The sequence below is a fragment of the Neophocaena asiaeorientalis genome, unplaced genomic scaffold (assembly GCF_003031525.2).
Source record: "Neophocaena asiaeorientalis asiaeorientalis breed wild unplaced genomic scaffold, Neophocaena_asiaeorientalis_V1.1 scaffold336, whole genome shotgun sequence".
NCBI lineage: Eukaryota > Metazoa > Chordata > Mammalia > Artiodactyla > Phocoenidae > Neophocaena > Neophocaena asiaeorientalis.
In genome coordinates this window covers 2,566,096-2,584,313 of record NW_020174788.1, presented here as the reverse complement: position 1 = coordinate 2,584,313, position 18,218 = coordinate 2,566,096, and the positions used below count along the sequence as shown (strand labels likewise).

The following is an 18,218-nucleotide window of genomic DNA, read 5'->3' as shown; positions in this document are numbered from 1 at the left end:
TCCCTGAGTCAAGTGAGGCTTAATCTATGTGCCCATCAGCACCCCTTTGAACTCTGGAATGGAGGGAAGATCAAATTTGTTACTTTTGCCACTAACTTTTTGGCAATACAGAATGATTGCATTTGAGATAATTTTACCTCCCCCCTCCCCCAAATCAGTTGCTAAGTAGTAGTATTATACCACCATGAAGAACTGCTGGGGTTAATTTATTTTCTCAGGTGAATTCTAAATTTTACCCTGAGGACTTTGAGTGGCTCCCTCACAAAGATGTTGGAATTCTAAGAATCATTTGGAAAATGGCTTCCTACGGGTCCCTCTCCTCCTGTGATATATATATGTGGCTGTCTCAGTGCGTATCATGAGAGATGTCTGCGTGAAACGGGAGAGCTCACGCAAGCCTCCAGAGGAGCCCCTTTTGTCCAGGGGAAACAGATTTTTTTAGAGTTGTCAGGAGGGTGGAAACATAGACAGTAGTCAGCCATCTCTCTTCATCAGTTGATTTTTTCCATTCTTTTTTTTTTCCTCTCTCTCTCTCTGAGCAGTTTAATATGAGTGCTTCTCTCTCACCTCATTTATTTCAGATGCCTCAGGAACAGTACACCCACCACCGGAGCACCATGCCCAGCTCCGAGGGACCACAGGTATACAAAGTGGGGATTTATGGCTGGCGGAAAAGATGCCTGTATTTCTTTGTCCTACTCCTGATGATTTTAATACTGGTGAACTTGGCCATGACCATCTGGATTCTCAAAGTCATGAACTTCACGATTGTAAGTAAAACCACAGGGTTTTCTTTAGCTTTCCTTGGGGGAAGAGAAAGCATGGGGCAAGAAAAAGAAATGCGGAAAGCGATGGCAATAGGATTCAAATAACCTGTACGCTGGTATCTTGGTGAAAAAACATTGCTGCTCAGATTACACGTGGGGATTGACTTCTTTTAGATCTCAATTCTTCGGAGGCTGGTAATCCACTTTTGCGGCATTTTCCTTCCTTTATGATCCATCGTGTATGCTTTCCTTCTATTTTGATAACTGTGTTTCTGTAATCTGTAACTTACGAGTACTTTGAGTAAATAATCCAAGGAGAAAGATGTGATAGAGTCCAAAGTAGTAAGTTTTTCCATATTTTAATGGTGATTAAGAAAGTTTTTGTGAGGTAGGGTTTGAAACATCAGAGTAAAATTAGTCTTTGGGGATTATCTAAGAGTTTTCACTGTCTGTTTCCACCTGGTAGCTCATTACTATGGTTCATGGGGCATTTCCTCAATTTTCAGGATGGCAGTTCTCTTTCCTACTGCTTGGGTAGGACGGAAACGAGAGTGTAGCCATGTTACATTTTTTTTAAAAGAATTTGTGGTTATGCTTCTTTGAAGAATTTCTTGCACTTAGGACCACTCTGCAGATTGGACATTTACTTGTTGAAGTTCAAATGAAAAGAGCATCCTGGCAAAATGATCTCTGGAGTTACACTGAGGTTTTTCTCTAGAGCTTTTCTGGAGATTATAACAGTACAAATATTATAATTTCTCTTATTAGTGATGGCACAGTGGGCAGGAATCTGCTGCCCTGAAAACACTTGCTTTTCCCCTTGTGATGGCAGACGTAAGCAATTACATTGGCAGTAAAAAGAACTGCTGTTTGATAAGGAAACGTGACCATAACACAATTAAGAGTAAGGTTTTCATGTGAAAATTCACAATAGAATAGAAAATCCAAATATATGCCTTTCCTGAATTATAAAGCTTATTTTTATCCTTAACACCCTGTGCATAGATAGACTTTCTTGCCTTTGCTCAGGCCATTTCTTCTTCTTGGGCTGCTTTTCTCCATCTTTTGTGCCTGGTACAACCCCTCCTTCATGCTTCTGTAGCCCCATTAATGTATTTATTATTATACTGATCACTCCAGATAATACTTTTTGTGCGTGTTTCCCAGGCAGAGTGAACTTGGAGAATAGCAAGGGCTGCATCTCTTTTCCGTGGGCCTCCATTCATCACTCATGGGAGGTGCTATTGGTACTTGACTCCTGAGGATTCTGTAAACCATGGTTAGAAACAGTGCATCAGAATGGCTCATTTTTTTAAATTGAAGTATGGTTGATTTACAGTGTTGTGTTAATTTCTGCAGTAGAGCAAAGAGATTCAGTTATACGTATATATATGTTCTTTTTTATATTCTTTTCCATTGTGGTTTATCACAGGATATGAATGAATATAGTTCCCTATGCTATACAGTAGGACCTTGTTTTGTATCTATTCTATATACATTCTGTTTATACTAGTTTGCATCTGCTAACTCCAATCCATCCGTCCCCGACTCCCTTCCCCTTGTCAACCACAAGTCTGTTCTCTATGTCTGTGCGTCTTTTCCTGTTTCATAGATAGGTTCATTTCCGTCATATTTTAAATTCCACATATAAGTGATAATATATGGTATTTGTCTTTCTCTTTCTGACTTCACTTAGTATTATAATCTCTAGGTCCATCCATGTTGCTGCAAATGACATTCTTTCATTCTTTTCTAAGGTTTGGTAGTATTCCATTGTATATATGTACATCTTATTTATCCATTCATCTGTCAGTGGACATTTAGGTTGTTTCCATGTCTTAGCTATTTTAAATAGTGCTGCTATGAACATAGGGGCACACGTATCTTTTTGACTTATAGTTTTGTCTGGATATATGCCCAGGAGTGGCTGGATCATATGGTGACCCTATTTTTAATTTTTTGCTGGACCTCCATACTATTCTCCATAGTGTCTGTACCAACTTACATTCCCACCCACAGTGTAGGAGGGTTTCCTTTTCTCCACACCCTCTCCAACATTTATTATTTGTAGGCTTTTTAATGATGGAGAAAGGCTCACTTTTTAATAGTTGGAGTAAACGCTAGGAAACTGAGCTTCTGTATTGCAGTATTAAGTTTGGAAGATGATACAGGTCAATTTCCATGGGATTGTAGGGGTCTAAGACAGTGTGTTCTAGACTCTCGGAGCACGTTAGCTTCCACTTCTGAATCAGAGTAGGTAAACACTTTTTGAACTTGGACTTACTTTATAGACAAGCAAACTTCAGAGAAGTATTTTAAGCAGCAGAGAGAGAAAGATGTGATCAGATTTGTAGTCTAGATACTTGCTCGGGTGAGGATGCAACATAATGGAGAAAGTTTCTCAGAGTTTGGGCCTCTAAAAGGTGTCCTGAGTCTGTTTGGTCTTAAATCCAAAGAAGCATAGTTGTCTTTTGTCGATATGCATGTTCTGTGATGTTTTTATTTTGTATTTCAAAAGCCTTAAAGTATAAAACCTTCTGTATTGTAATATAAAATAGGAGAAGACTGAAGTTAGGGCAGTAGAATGGAGAGTAAAGATTCAAAAAACATTTAAAAGATGGAAGCAATACACCTCAACTACTGCTTGGATATAAGAGTTGAGGGTTTGGAAGACACTCTGGAATACCCCCGGGTTCTGGCTGGTGAGATGGTTGGATGGTAGGACCAAAATAAAACAGGATAGAATTCATTACCTTCCCACTGGAACTTAGCTGGGACTCGTGAATCCCCCTAATTCCCTGTTTGGGGCTCTTTTTGTTATTTTTAGCTAGTTTGGGGTAAAGTTAATGTATAGAACCCGAAAGATTTGAGGGTGGATGTGGTGGAGAATATGAAGTCAAACCCTGACAACCGTGATAGGACACAGATATGGCTTCTCGAGTGTGCTTTATCTGTCAGGCTTAATAGTGAGAGGTCTATGTAAATGTGTACTGAGTGACAGTTCGCTCTGAATGTATGGGAGCTTGGGGAGCAGTATGATATTAAGGTCATAATCTCTATGAAATAGGCCATTTCCTGTAGTTAACTAAATTGATTGCCAAAGTTGAGAGTTCTTAAAGCTTTACGAAACCAACTACTTACTAAAGTGAGAATAATGCCATGGTTAGCCGTAATTGGTGCTTTATAGCAGTAATGCTTTGAAGCAAACAGAGCTGAAGTGTCAGAAAATTGGTCTTTCCCTGTACGTTAAAAGCATATTCTCTGTCAATTGCAGTATAATACACATTCTTTTAGAATTATAATTCTTTTCCACAAATAATAATTTACTGATAGTGAAGATCTTGGGAAAGAATGAGGTATTAACCAATGTTACGTTGGTGATGGTGGGGTGAACGAACATGGGAAATCAGTGTGACAACAGTTAAGCGCTTTATGCAAGGATTGTCAATAGGAAACTGATTATTTTGTACACCTGGAATGTTTGATAATTTGGAAAAGCTCACAGTGTAATCAAACCCTCTGAGTAATGACGAACCAAGACAGCGACGTCATCTGAAAGTGTTTCTGAAGACTTGGCAATTTATCCCAGATCGGACATCCAGAATGTTCTTTTCTGTCAGACTTACATTTTCTGCCATCCCCAGGGGTATATGCTGGAAGAGTCCTTACATTATAACAATCTGGAAAAACATCCAACCAAGTTTTCTTTGTCCCAAATGTAAATCAGAAGAAAAATGAATTTTCTCTCCTCTGCTTTCAGCAGCTTATTATGGTGTTCATTATTAAGCAGGACAGCAGTATTCTCTCCTACTCTTCTCTATTATTTTTCCCTACTTGAAGGAGTGTTTGGTTTTCCTGTGTTATAAACACCTGTCCTAGTTTATCACACACTGTACTTTACAAGAGGACTAGAATTTATTAAGTGTGTTCTGTGCCAGTCACTGTGCTTGGCAGTTAAAAAATCTCTCTTTTAATTTTCCAAACAACCCTACAAATTAGGTATTATAATCTCCATTTTAGTAGAATAAAACCCAAGGCTCAGAGAAGTTGAGTGACTTCCTAGAAGACAGAGCTAGTAAGTCAAAGAACGGGTGCTTGACTTCAAAGCCCATCCCTTTCCACCACACTTTACCTGCTCCTGCTAACTGCTACAATGACCGGGCTTTTCAACAAAACTCTGAAGCTGCCAGAATGGTTCATCATCTTCGTTACCCACCCTGTGTCCTCCAATCACACATTTCCCTCCCAGCCGAGACATCCACTGACATTTCCTGCCTGGAGTAGTTTGCAGTAGTGCTGGCTGTTCAGTCCTTAACTCAGTTCTCTTTGCACTACAGCCGATGCCCCTCTCCCTTCACTGCCTTCACTTTTTGTTTTAGCCCCTTGTTATGTTTATGTAAACATTTAATATAAACTTAATAATACAATCTGTGGCATAGGTTGGTGTGTAGACGCCATGAGTTAATGCACGTTAGGCGTGTACGTATAGCAGCCACTCACCCGTAGGAAGAGTCTGTGCCGGCAACAGAAAGTCATGGGAGACCCCATACCACATGGCAGTGGTTAGGAGCTCAGACTCTGGATGCATGCTCTAGGTTCTGCTACTTACTTTGGCATATTTCACAACCTTTCTGTGCTGCAGTATACTGGGAGTAACAGCAATACCTACCTGTTCATAGGATTGTTATGAAGAATAAATGAGGTGATGCATGTAAAGTGCTTAGAAATGGAGCTTGGCACACAGTAAGTGCCTTATGTTAGTGTTTGCCATTATCGTCATCATCATCACCATCACCGTCATCATTTACTGAAGGCTCATTTTGCACAAGACTCTATGCCGTAGCAACTTATGTAAAGTGCTTAGAAATGGAGCTTGGCACACAGTAAGTGCCTTATGTTAGTGTTTGCCATTATCGTCATCATCATCACCATCACCATCATCATCATCATCATTTACTGAAGGCTCATTTTGCACCAGACTCTATGCCGTAGCAACGTGTAAGTATTATGTAACTTAATCCTTATGTGGCTAGGTATTATCATGATAGCAACTTCACAGGGAGGAGAGAGGCTCAATAACTGGATTTGGGATCACAAGGCTAAAAAGTGGCAGAGTAGGGATTTGAATCCAAGCAGTCTGAGTGTGAAGGCTGGTTTATTAATCTGTGTGACGTATCGTTGGGCAGTGCAGAAAGCCCTAGCACAAGTGTCAAGGAACTGGACACCTAGTGGGCCATGAACTACATCACCTTTTCCCTCTGGGGCTCAGTAAAGAAATGAATGCTTTGAAGCAGGTGTCCTTGAGGACTGCAAGGCATCTTCCTGTTTGAACACTACAGTTTTGTCTTTTGAACTTCACCTTGACCGTGTGAGATCTCACTCTCTAGAAGGCTGATGCTTCTGACAAAGCATTCCAGCAGCCCAATCCAGATACCTTGGCCTCAGAAGACCTCCCCAAATACTGCAGTATTGATCGTCTACACTATCATTTAGCACAAGTCGTCACTGAGTGGAAAAACTTAAAAGGCTTGGGGATTTTCAATAGGTGGCATGATCTCTTAGTCCAGTGAGTATGAAATTATTCATCATTAGATGAAGTAGGAACCTAAGGAGTCACCTGTTCACACATCCTCATTTTGCAGATGCTTGAACCAAAGTAGATGCGAGGTTGCCTGACCCAGCTTCAGCACTCCAGTCATGCCGGGAACTTCTCAGGAGCAGGGATTACGTTCTATTCATCTTTGTAGGCATGACCCAGTGCCTGGTATGCAGTCGGCTTTCAATATGTGTTTGTGAATTGTCAAACACATTTGACAGTTTTGTGCAGACCACATTCATGAGATGATGGATGTCAAGTACTTGGTCAGTGCTGGGCACATGATAGGTCCTTGATAAATTATAGCTAGCTATACCTGTGTTTAATAGATCCCCTAACTTCTCTTTCTCTTGCCATTCATCAAAATTACAAACTTCAAACCCCTGTATTTGTGATTATTTAAGAAATGAATGTCCATGTGTTTAATAAAAACTTGTACAGAATTTTAAAATTTTCCTGTATAATCCTATAATCCCCATAAAAACCTATGAGGTAGGTACCACTGTTACCCATATTTTACAGATGGGGAGTAGGAGGCTCCACGAAGTGCAGTAACTTGTCCAAGGTCACGCCGTTAGTGAGTGATGAAGCTGGGATAGGGTAGCAGCGAGTCTGGCACTTGAGCCCACACTTTTTTTTTTTTTGCAGTACGCGGGCCTGTCACTGTTGTGGCCTCTCCCGTTGCGGAGCACAGGCTCCGGACGCGCAGGCTCAGCGGCCTTGGCTGACGGGCCCAGCCGCTCCGCGGCATGTGGGATCTTCCCGGCCCCGGGCACGAACCCGTGTCCCCTGCATCAGCAAGCGGACTCTCAACCACTGTGCCACCAGGGAAGCCCCAAGCCCACGCTCTTAATCAGTACACTGTGTTGCCCATTTTCCAAGTGCTATTTTTCACGAAGACGAATTGAATTTGTTCAGTGCAATGTCTAAAACATGATTTATTTACCCTAAAGTAAGATAAAGATCCACTGAGGGTCAGAGGAAGGCGTTCTAATATTTGTAAATTGGACACATTGTAAAACAGTAAAAGCTAGGGAGAATGGGCGGTGTGTTCCATAACTCAGAACACTAATACATCATCTGTTTGGAGAAGGCTCGAGGAACCGTTACCCAGTCAAACTAACTCAAGTAGAGGGGAGTGAGGATACACATGCAGAGGGAACAGGAAAGGGGGTCTCCTGGGTGCATGAGTGGACCTCACAACCTCACTGTCAGGAACCAAAAGCAGCTCTGGGGATGCCCACCTTCTGGCTTTCCTGGACCACGTGGCCTTGGTCTTGCCCTGGAACATTTGTTTCTGTTGGCAGACCAAGATCCCTCTACCTTTGTGGTGCTACCAGTTACCTCCTCTGTTTATTCAGGTTTCCTGCTTCCTTACATCTTCCACATGCATATGCCTTTGACCTTTTCTCTGTAATGACTTTCCCCTTCAGCTCCCACCTCTACCTGCCCCAGTTTGTTGTTACCCAGGTGAAATCCCGGAGAGGGAACTGCACTGGCTCAGCAGACTGTGCACACCACAGTGTACTTGCTTATATGTCATGTGTGATGCCTTATCATCTGTGACCTGGGTGGGCGAAGTCATGGAGTCAGAGTCCTGTTCGTTGAGCAGCCAGGCCAGAACTTCCCTCCCGCTAGGTCAGAAAGTCACTTGAAAATCACACCTGCACTTGATCTTTGATAAACATTGCCCTTTTTAAGCTTTTCTCTTATTTCTTATGTTTTCTTAGAAGTCCTCCCAGGTTAAGGTGAAGACTCCCTCTTTTGTATTTGCTGTACGTGGTGTCCTGCAGCGGGGGGACGTGCAGTATGGCGTTATTTTATTTTCCTGTCTGTTTCCCCTACAGGGACTGTAACCTTAAACTATTCATTTTTATATCCACAGCTTTAAATATGTTGCTTAGCATGTAGTAGATATTTAGAATAGTTATTGAATAAATGAATGGGAAAAAATTATGAATAGCTCATCACTTTAAAGTGTGTAAAGATGGGTTAATAGAGCTTTATATGGCTTTTAAAATGAAGTATTAGTAGATTTATTAAGGTAGACAGACCATAAATAAGATGAGTGCTTAAATTTGATTATGAAAAGGTATTTTTAATACAGACACTCCTTCCTGTGTATCAACGGCCTGCTATATTTTAATTACATGAGTCAGGAGTGTGAAATGGAAGAGAAGCAGGAGACATCATCCTAGTTAATATACAGATTTGCTCAGCAAATGGGAGAAAATGATATTATGGCTTTAGTTATACTTTTCACTCAACACTGTTAATGAATATGTTGTGTGTGTGAGTAGCATTTGCTTCAGCTCGGATGCCAGCGTCACTTGGAAAGGCTTTTCATATTGAGAACACTGTGCTTTCCATCTCTCAGTGCTCTGTCTCTGACAGTCACTTTTTCATCCATTAGCTCAAATTCATCAAACTGAAAAATGGCCAAAAATGTTATTTTTTAAGCCGGCATGAACATTGTAATGCAGAAAAACAAAGGACAGAGATCCACTCTGTTCCATGAATAGTCCTGGGATACAGCTCTGTCATGTCCTGTTTCGTTTGACGCTTACTGTGTTTTATACCTTTTGCAAGAATGCAAATCCTCAAGGATGATTTTGGTCCTTATAATTGCTGCAAAATGCTATGAACCAAGCTTGTTACAAAGTTGTACAATTGGACACATTTGCTGCAGTTCAGTTGGTATTTCTTAAGCACACTGTCAGTACACTGGTTTGTCTGGTCATTAAAGATTATAAGAAAGAAAATCCTCTACTTTAATAGATCATAATTTACTAGGAAGAAAAAAATAATACGTCCCCCCAAATGACAAATCTTTTAAGGGAGTGTGAAAGAAGAAATTAGCTAAAGCTAAAAGGCCTTGGAAGACTCCTTGGGTTGAGTCTTAAAGGATGGAGAAACCCTTTTGAGTGGTGACTGTAGCCTGGAAGCATGGGTGTTAAACTCTGATGGGATGCCTCAGACACTGTGGTTCCGGTGTTGAGAGCCCGGCCTCTGGAGAGAAAGGACAGGGTGGGGAAGGAGGAGAGTGGGGGGCTGACGCTAGTCGAGTTCAACGGGATGCAAATTGTAGACACTCTTGAGAGGTCACACTGGGAAACTTGAGCGCCAATTATAAATAAATCACTATGCAACGTTAGTCTATTTGGATAACATTCATGACCTTTCCCACTTACTATCCTTTTCATACACTCAAAATTCATTTTTTGCCCTTTGCCTCCGGACTTCTCTGGGGCCAGCAGCCCGCTGACCAGGGGCCCGGGGCCGCGCGGGCTCAGCCGACTACCATGAGCTCTGTGTCAGACCAGCAGTTTGCAGGTGGTCGGAGGAGGCGCAGGAGGACGCGGCCCGGGCGGCCGAGGAGCCACAGCCGCTGTGCATTATGCAACGTTAGTCTATTTGGATAACATTCATGACCTTTCCCACTTACTATCCTTTTCATACACTCAAAATTCATTTTTTGCCCTTTGCCTCCGGACTTCTCTGGGGCCAGCAGCCCGCTGACCAGGGGCCCGGGGCCGCGCGGGCTCAGCCGACTACCATGAGCTCTGTGTCAGACCAGCAGTTTGCAGGTGGTCGGAGGAGGCGCAGGAGGACGCGGCCCGGGCAGCCGAGGAGCCACAGCCGCTGTGCGGAGCCGGCATCTGCAAGTGGTTCAACGTGTGCATGGGATTCGGCTTCCTGCCCATGACTGCCTGCGCGGGGGTCGCACTCGAGCCCCCGGTGGCTGTCTGGATGTCTTTGTGCACCAGAGTAAGCTGCACATGGAGGGCTTCCGGAGCCTGAAGGAGGGTGAGGCCGTAGAGTTCACCTTTAAGAAGTCTGCCAAGGGCCTGGAATCTATCCGAGTCACCGGCCCTGGTGGGGTGTCCTGTATTGGGAGTGAGAGGTGGCCCAAATGGAAGAACATGCAGAAACGCAGATCAAAGGGAGATAGGTGCTACAACTGTGGAGGTCTAGGCCATCATGCCAAGGAATGCAAATGGCCACCCCAGCCCAAAGAGTGCCAGTTCTGCCAGAGCTTCAACCATATGGTAGCCTCGCGTCCCCTGAAGGCCCAGCAAGCTCCCAGCTCCCAGGGAAAGCCAGCCTACTTTCAGGAGGAGGAAGAAGAGATCCATAGCCCTGCCATGCTCCCAGAGACCCAGAATTGAGCCACAGTGGATGGGGGTTATCCGTTCGTGATGAGAAAGTTTTGAAGAACAGGCATCAATCAGCAGAGTGGAGAAAGGGGGGATAGTGTGGGTACGGGGCAGCTGGCACTGCCATATATCTCAGGCTGGGATCTACAGCGTCACCCCCTCTTCCCTCTTGGTGGAGGGAAGGGATGAGGCAAAGAAACTCCAATCATGCTCTATCCAAATGCACGTGAGGGCTTTGGGGGATAATTGTTCCTGCATGCTTTATCTGAGTCTCCACCCCCAGAATCTCCAGCTTCTGAAAGTAGCCTGGATAGGGAAGTTGTTTTAAAGGATATGGAATAATATTTCCCATGCCAGAGTGAAAAGATTAAGCATAAGACCAGATTGATGGACCCAACCCACAAGCCACTACCTTCTGTAGGAGGAAATATCTCAGGGGTAAGCCAGGGTTTTTCCACATCCTGTCTCCTCATAACCCCCTCCTGGGATAGAGTGCTGACCACTGTCCCAAGCAGTGGGCTGTGATGATAGGCAGAAGGGGTGGTTGAGGGAACAGCTGCAGACCTGCTGCTTCTAAGCCCACTCCCACCCCTTTCTGGGCCAATGCAGTTTTATTTATTTGCTCCCTTGGATGACTGTACCTTGGGTCCCACTTTCTCCAGGATGCCAACTGCACTAGCTATGTGTGAATGACGTATCTTGTGCATTTTAACTTTGTTTTTCATAATAGAAATGTTTTGTATTTTTGTGTATTTTAATCTAATTTAATGAGTGCCCTCATTCCTGCACTGTGTTCTCAGGTACGTGAGCAATCTCAGGGATAAGTCGGCAGCAGCTCCGGGTCTGCACAGCAGGGATACTTTCTGTTGCTGTATCACCAGAGAGAACAACTATTTGGAGCGTATAGCCTATTGAACTCCTCATTTTTGCCAACTAGAGCTGGCTTTTCTGCCACAGTGTCCTCTTGAAACCCCTCCATCTTCAGTGTTTCATGGGAGAGTAGGTTTTAACTGGGTTGCCTCATGACTTGGTCTCCTTCTACTGAAAGATTGGAAATTGGTCTGAACAGGAAAAGGTGGTACAGAGAGGTTAGGAGAGGCTGGGCCAGGTAAAAGGTGCAGAGAGGGGAAGCCAAGATTAGGCAGAGGTCATCTGTATGTGTGATAAAGGATTCCTGTTCCAGACCTCTAATCCCAGGGCACAGGACTCGCTTTACACACCAGGTCCATCCTTCACTGGATTGGGCTAGGCCTAACACACACAACAGGGTATATTGTGTATGTTTTTGTAAAAACTGTGAGCTGGTAAGGACAGGTTTTAAGAACGATTCCTCTGTACCCATCTTGAGCTGCCCAGAGATGGATATATGAAGGAAGGACAAGATCTTTAATCTTTAACAATTCTGGGCTTTTCCTCCTTGGCTTGCAGAGAGACCATCAGCGATGGCTTCTTGGTGGTTCCCAGAGCCAGTGTCCTGCCCTGCTGCAGCAGTAATTAGTGTCATGGTAGCTAAAGGAGAAAAGGGGGTGTCGTTTACGTGCTGTGAGATCACTGCAAACCTACCTCACTGTGTTGTAACGGGGCAAATGCAATAGAACACATTGGGTGATGTGTGTCTGATCCTGGGATCTTGTCTCCCCCAATTGCTGCCCCCCTCTAGCTATTGTATTTGTCTGGGCTTCGTAGGACTTCACAAGTAGCTGATTTGGTGATTGCTAGGTGGCCTAGTTTGTGTAAATATAATGTGTTGGTCTTCTCCATGTTCTTTTGGGATTTTATTGTTTACAAACTTCTTTTTATTTTGAGAAAAATAGCCAAAGCATCTTTGACAAAAGGTCTGCACCAGCCAAAAAGATCTGCAACATAAGCTTGGGGGCCCCCCCTTCTTGAAGTGGGAGGTCTTGAACCACACTTTCTTTTGTGTTCCCCTTCCCCTGTTTTCCATTTCAAACAAGATCTTCTGTCCTAAAAACTGGATTCCTACCCCCTCTTCTTTCCCCCTTCATGCCCCCCCCAAAATAGTCCATACACCTATATGTTTAATTTGTGGGGTGTCTGTGATTAAATGATTTGTGCAGAAATCCTGAAGAAGCTAAGAACTCTCCATCCCTTGTTCCCAGTCTCCTGAGCCATGATGTGCTTCATGCCAAACAGACTGCTGTCTTTGGATGGATTAAAACCTACTTTAATCTCTAATCCTAGGGTAGAGAGGAGCAATGAAGGGGCCTTCCATATAGAAAGTGGGGTTGGGAGACCACAAAAGGAAAGATGAATGTTTAGGCAAGTCACTCAGGAACTTATATGCAGGTGCAAGAAACTTAAGTTGAAGTGGCCACAAGATTGTTTAATAGGAGATGGACGAATGTAATTCCATGTTTACTGCTAGAAACCAAAGCTTTGTGTGAAATCTTGAATTTATGGGGAAGGAGGGAGGGTAGAAAAGCATGCACCTTTCCCTCATCCCTTCCCCTCATTACTGCAGGAGACTGAGCCCCCTTGGGCTTTGGCGACCCCATCTGAGCAGTGTTTATTTGATGGTTGATTTTGCTGTGCCAGTTACTTCCTATCCCATTTGCTATCATTTTGTAACACACATGCTGACCCTTTTCCCTTCCCCTTCTTTTCCTTGGGAAAATACAATGAATGAACACTTATTGGTACTGAAAAAAAAAATTCATTTTTTTTGTGATTCTAGAATCGAGAAAAATAATGTCAGAAAATCTCCCTGAAAGTATTTCTGTCTTTTTTCATCACACTTAGCTGCTCACACATGGAATTTTTAGGTATTTTGGGTCATGCAGCTGTGAACTCTGAGTGGCTCTCAGAAATCAGAAGTTGTGACCACATCTTGGGGATTTCTGCACTCTTACTGAGACATTAAGCAATAATAGGAGAGAAGTTCTGAATCCTAAGAGGCATATTACCACTGAACTTAAGGATCAGTCCTTCCACAGCAGACATGACCTTATTCAGACTGTAGAAAGAGACACAGTCATGAATATGAAGTTTCAAGTCAGTTGGGTTGCCTGTGTCACTAGTTAGAATTTCTTAAGTTTAGAGTGGCTTTGTAAATAAATACTTTGTCTAGAACTGATTGTCTAATATGGTATTAAAATTAAGTCACATGAAAAATTCAGTTCCTGAGTCACACAAGCTATGTCGCACACAGCCAATAGCTACATGGGGTTAGTAGCCACCATCATCATCAGAGCAGATAGAAAACATTTCCACCATTGCAGAAAGGTCTTTGTTACAAAACAGGTCTCGAATCCGCAAGCCTACCTCTTAGATAGGTCTTGGAGAGCGTGCAACGTCAACATGGACAGAGAAGTTTTTCATTTCCCTCTATACAACAATTTGTGCCTTTTCTTTCCATGCCCTGGACAGTTTTTAAGACCTGGAGCCGTAGGCTTAAGGTGGGAAAAAGCACCTTAAAAACCTCGAGGCCCCAAAAAAACCCTCAATTTAACAGAAAGGTTCTCATAATCTGATGAACAGATGGCCGCAAATAACTACATTTCCAGCAGCTTTGTTCCTTTTCCTCATACCCGTTCTCTTCCTCCTCTCCTCTTTTCAGTATTTCTCCTCCAGTAGGTAGTGAGGCTGTGATAGATTTTTCATCTTCCCAGTGAGGAGCAAGGTGGACCTTTGATGGGTGAAGAGCTGTATTGAGCAGGAAGGGTCAGGGACCGCTTCTGAGCCTTATTCTTCAAACCTGTAAAATATGCAGTTTGACCAAATGATGCTCTACAAATGGTCCTCTACAGTTTGTATAGTTTCTAATTAAGGGATCCTCTTATACTCTTGGACTCAGAATGAGAGACTGAGTCGCTTTTTCCTCTAAAAGTGTGTGTGTATTTATGTGTGCCCACACTATATTTAGTTAGACAAAAATCCAAGATGCTAAATACCAGGAAGTATATCTCATGTGCTGTTTTTTTACTTTCTCATCTTAACCCATTCAATTATTTAATGAGTAATTAGTCTCATTATCTATTGCTATGCAGCAAGCCACCCCAAAACTTAGCAGCTAAATATAACAGTAATAATTTATTTTGCTCAGGACTCTTCAGTTGGGGCAGAGCTCAGTGGAAATGGCTTCCCTCTGCCCCCATGATGTCTGGCACCTGAGCTAGGGAGACTCCAAGGCTGGGGTTGACTCAACAGCAGGGGCTAGAATCATCTAGAGTCTTCCTTACTTATGTGTGGGCAGTTGATGCTGTCTGTGAACCGTGACCTCTGCAGGCCAGAACACCTACACGTGGCTTCTCCATGTGGGCTAATGTGGGCTTCCTGTTCTCATGGTGGCTGGATTCCAGGATGCATGTTCCACTTAAATGAGGTAGAAGTGCCTAATGCTGTTGTGACCTAGACTTAGAAGTCAGGTAGCATCATTCCTACATCACTCTGTTAGTGAAGGCAGACACAAAATCCTGTCTAGATTCAGGGGGAAGGCACACAGAATCCCCTCTATATGGGGGAGTTGCAAGGTTCTAGAGGAGCTTGTAGGATGGGAGATTGTTGTGGGTTGAATGGTGGGCCCCAAAAGATAAGTCTTCAGCTTAATCCCTGGAACCTGTGAACGTTACCTTCTTTCACCTTTACTAGGTTAAGGATCTTGAGATGAGGATATCATCCTGGATTATTTAGGCAGACCCTAAATCCAATGACAGGTGTCTTTATAAGAGTCAGGCAGAGAAATATTTGACATAGACAGAAGAGGAGCAGGCAATATGACCACAGAGGCAGAGGTTGCAGTGATGTGGCCATGAGGAATGCCCACAGCCTCTGGAAGATGGAAAAGGCAAAGAAGGAATTCCTCTCTAGAGCCTCCAGAGGGAGTGGAGCCCAGCTGACACCTTGATTTCAGACTTCTGGCATCCAGAAATGTGAGAGAATGAATTTCTTTTGTTTTAAGCGATCTGTTTGTGGTAATTTGTACGGTGGCTTCTGGAAACGAATGCAGAGATAGGGTTCTGGCCATCGTTGGAAAGTACAGATGGTCCCCAACTTAGGATGGTTCGAATTACGATTCTTCAAGTTTATGATGTTGCAAGAGTGATGTGAATGCAGTAGATCCAGTTTTTAACTTTGAGCCTTTCCTAGGCTAGAGATGTGTGGTACGGTCCTGTCTGGTAACACTGACCTGCAGCTTACAGCTCCCAGTCAACCATGCCACCACAAGGGCGAACACCCTGTATAGACTTGCACCCGTTCTGCTTGTCACTTTTAGTGCAGTATCCACTAAATTACATGAGCTATTCCATACTCTATTATAAAACAGGTTTCGTGTTAGATGAGTGTGGCCCACTGTAGGCTAGCGTAAGTGTTCCGAGCACATTTAAGTTTGGCGAGGCTAAGCTGTGATGTTTGGTAGCTTAGGTGTATTAAACGCATTTTCGACTTAAGATATTTGCAACAGATGGTGAGGTTTTCGGAATGTGACCCTGTTGTAAGTTGAGGACGATCTGTACTATGTGCCACACCACCACCACCACCAACTGCTACTGACCATGCACACCCCACACGTACTGAGCGCAGTGCTGAGTGCCTACCTGAGTTCTCTCTCCTTTCCTCGCAGTGACCCTGTGAGGCAGGGTGCTGTTATCTCCCATTTAGCTACGAGGAAACTAAAGCCCAGAGCGTGATTAACCTCCCCAACTTCTTCAGCTAGTAAGTAATAGGGTTAGTATCTAGTTTTTATGTCTGCATACATACTGCTTATACAAGGACATATTACGTGTACATATACATGCACGTGTACAAATATGTCGAACTCGAAAATTTATGCTTTTAACTTTATTCAGAAATGTTTACTGTCAAAAAATAAGATAAATGTGTCATAACCAGTAATGTATTTACCTGCAGAATTTTCAGTGGCACTGCTGGTCATTGTGTCGCTAGGAATAACAAGGAGTGGACATTTTAAAGCTACTTGAGTACTGGTTCAGTGTTTGACTACTTCAAGCAGTTTTAGTTCCTTGAATACTTTAAGGAGTCACACTAACTACAGAACCAGCACCTGTGTTATAAGAATCATGGTTTGGTTGTCTTTTGAATTACTTTCCTGCCTTTCCTAAGCCACATGTGAAATCATCTAACTAAATAAGGAGTTGCTTTGATAAATAAGGATTTAAAGAATACGAAAAACAACCCTCAGTAGGATCATAGCCTTTCTGTATTTAATAGAGAAACCTCCTAACTGGAATGCTTGTAGTATACATAAAAGTACGCGTATTAGTCAGCCTTTAATTATCGGCCAGCTTTATTAAGTGGAAAACTTCTTAGCATCTCCTAACAATTGATTTGCTAATAGTAGATGCTCTGTGTTTATTGTTACAGGAGGAGTTAGTGAGTGGAACTTGGGGTCAGCTTAAGCCTTTTTCAGTGGAAAACAATACGGTGTAGAGCACTGAGTCATTTAATAGCCACTTACTAAGAACCTAATGTGAGCAGACACTGTGATGGAGCCCTGATGTGTGGTTCCCGCCGCAAAATCTAACAATTAAAAAATCCAGGGCTTCCCTGGTGGCGCAGTGGTTGAGAATCCACCTGCCAATGCAGGGGACACGGGTTCGTGCCCCGGTCTGGGAAGATCCCACGTGCCGCGGAGCGGCTGGGCCCGTGAGCCATGGCCGCCGAGCCTGCGCGTCCGGAGCCTGTGCTCCGCAACGGGAGAGGCCACAGCAGTGAGAGGCCCGCGTACCGCCAAAAAAAAAAAAAAAAAAATCCATAAAATCATTATCATCACCAATGTGGGCATAATCATCCCTCAATTTCAACAAGCATTTTTAGGTGCCTACAACTTACCGAGAGACACAATAAAAGAAAAAAGAACTTCGTTCTATCCACATAACATCCCTTAGGTTTGTAAACGTTCTTGGCACCTTAGAAAGTTGGTTCACATCTACTGCATTTTGTGATTCTCTACAAGCATCCCCATGGGAAAGATACAGCAGGGGTAATTTAATTTTACACTTTTGACTGAAGGGGCAGCTGGGCATCAGTGATCTGTTTAAGGTCTCATGCCTAATAAGTACTACAGTCAACCTCCCGTTTTAGAAAAAATAAGAATGAACAGTGAGCAGCGGAGCTCAGCAGCAAATACCTTTTGCGGACTCAAGGAAGTCATTGAGCCAGGGCCTATGGATGTGTGGTAAAAGACTCGGGACATTTTTGTCCCTTAGCTAGCCGTCATATTTGGGTTGCCCAACGGCAGGGAGTTTTGACCATTAATACACTGACTGTGATCGGCCGTGTTAAGTAAGCATGTTTTCTCTCTCTAACAATTCTCTTAACTCCAAGATTAAAAAAAAGTACTCTTCCTAAAATCCAAAAATAGAGGGAAATGATCATTTGGGTCACTCATTGGGTTAAACCAATTTCATGCCATACATAATTGGTTGCTATTTTAGAAGTGAATGGTTTATGGCTCACATAAGCAATTTTATATATTCTTAATTGAAACCTGCACTGCCGTTGTTGGCAAGGAGGGTTCCACGAGAGCAGAGATAATTTGTGTCTTGTTCATTCACTGGTGGAGAGCCTTGGGCTTCTGACTTTTGCGGTGGTTTTTGGAAAATAATTTTCTGGTCCCAGTTAAGTGACTGGTTTCCGTTTGAAATCTTCAACTCTGCAAATCTCTTGTTAGTCTAGTTACTATCTGTGACAGCCTAATGAATGAGTAACAGTCATTTA

The 18,218-nt window shown here is 43.2% G+C and overlaps 2 protein-coding genes across 2 annotated transcripts in view; both read left to right on the top strand.

Moving 5' to 3' along the window:
* The window catches only part of SGCD (sarcoglycan delta), a 405,485-nt gene that overhangs the window by 21,419 nt on the left and 365,848 nt on the right, over nucleotides 1–18,218 (top strand). The window contains exon 2 of the mRNA XM_024760147.1: nucleotides 582–770. Within this exon, the coding sequence (XP_024615915.1) occupies nucleotides 582–770 (189 nt within the window). The remainder of the gene's footprint in view (nucleotides 1–581; nucleotides 771–18,218) is intronic.
* LOC112409816 (protein lin-28 homolog A-like) lies at nucleotides 9,666–10,532 on the top strand. Its single transcript, XM_024760148.1, is given in 3 exon segments — nucleotides 9,666–9,699; nucleotides 9,941–10,110; nucleotides 10,113–10,532. Coding segments are annotated over 3 exon segments (624 nt in total).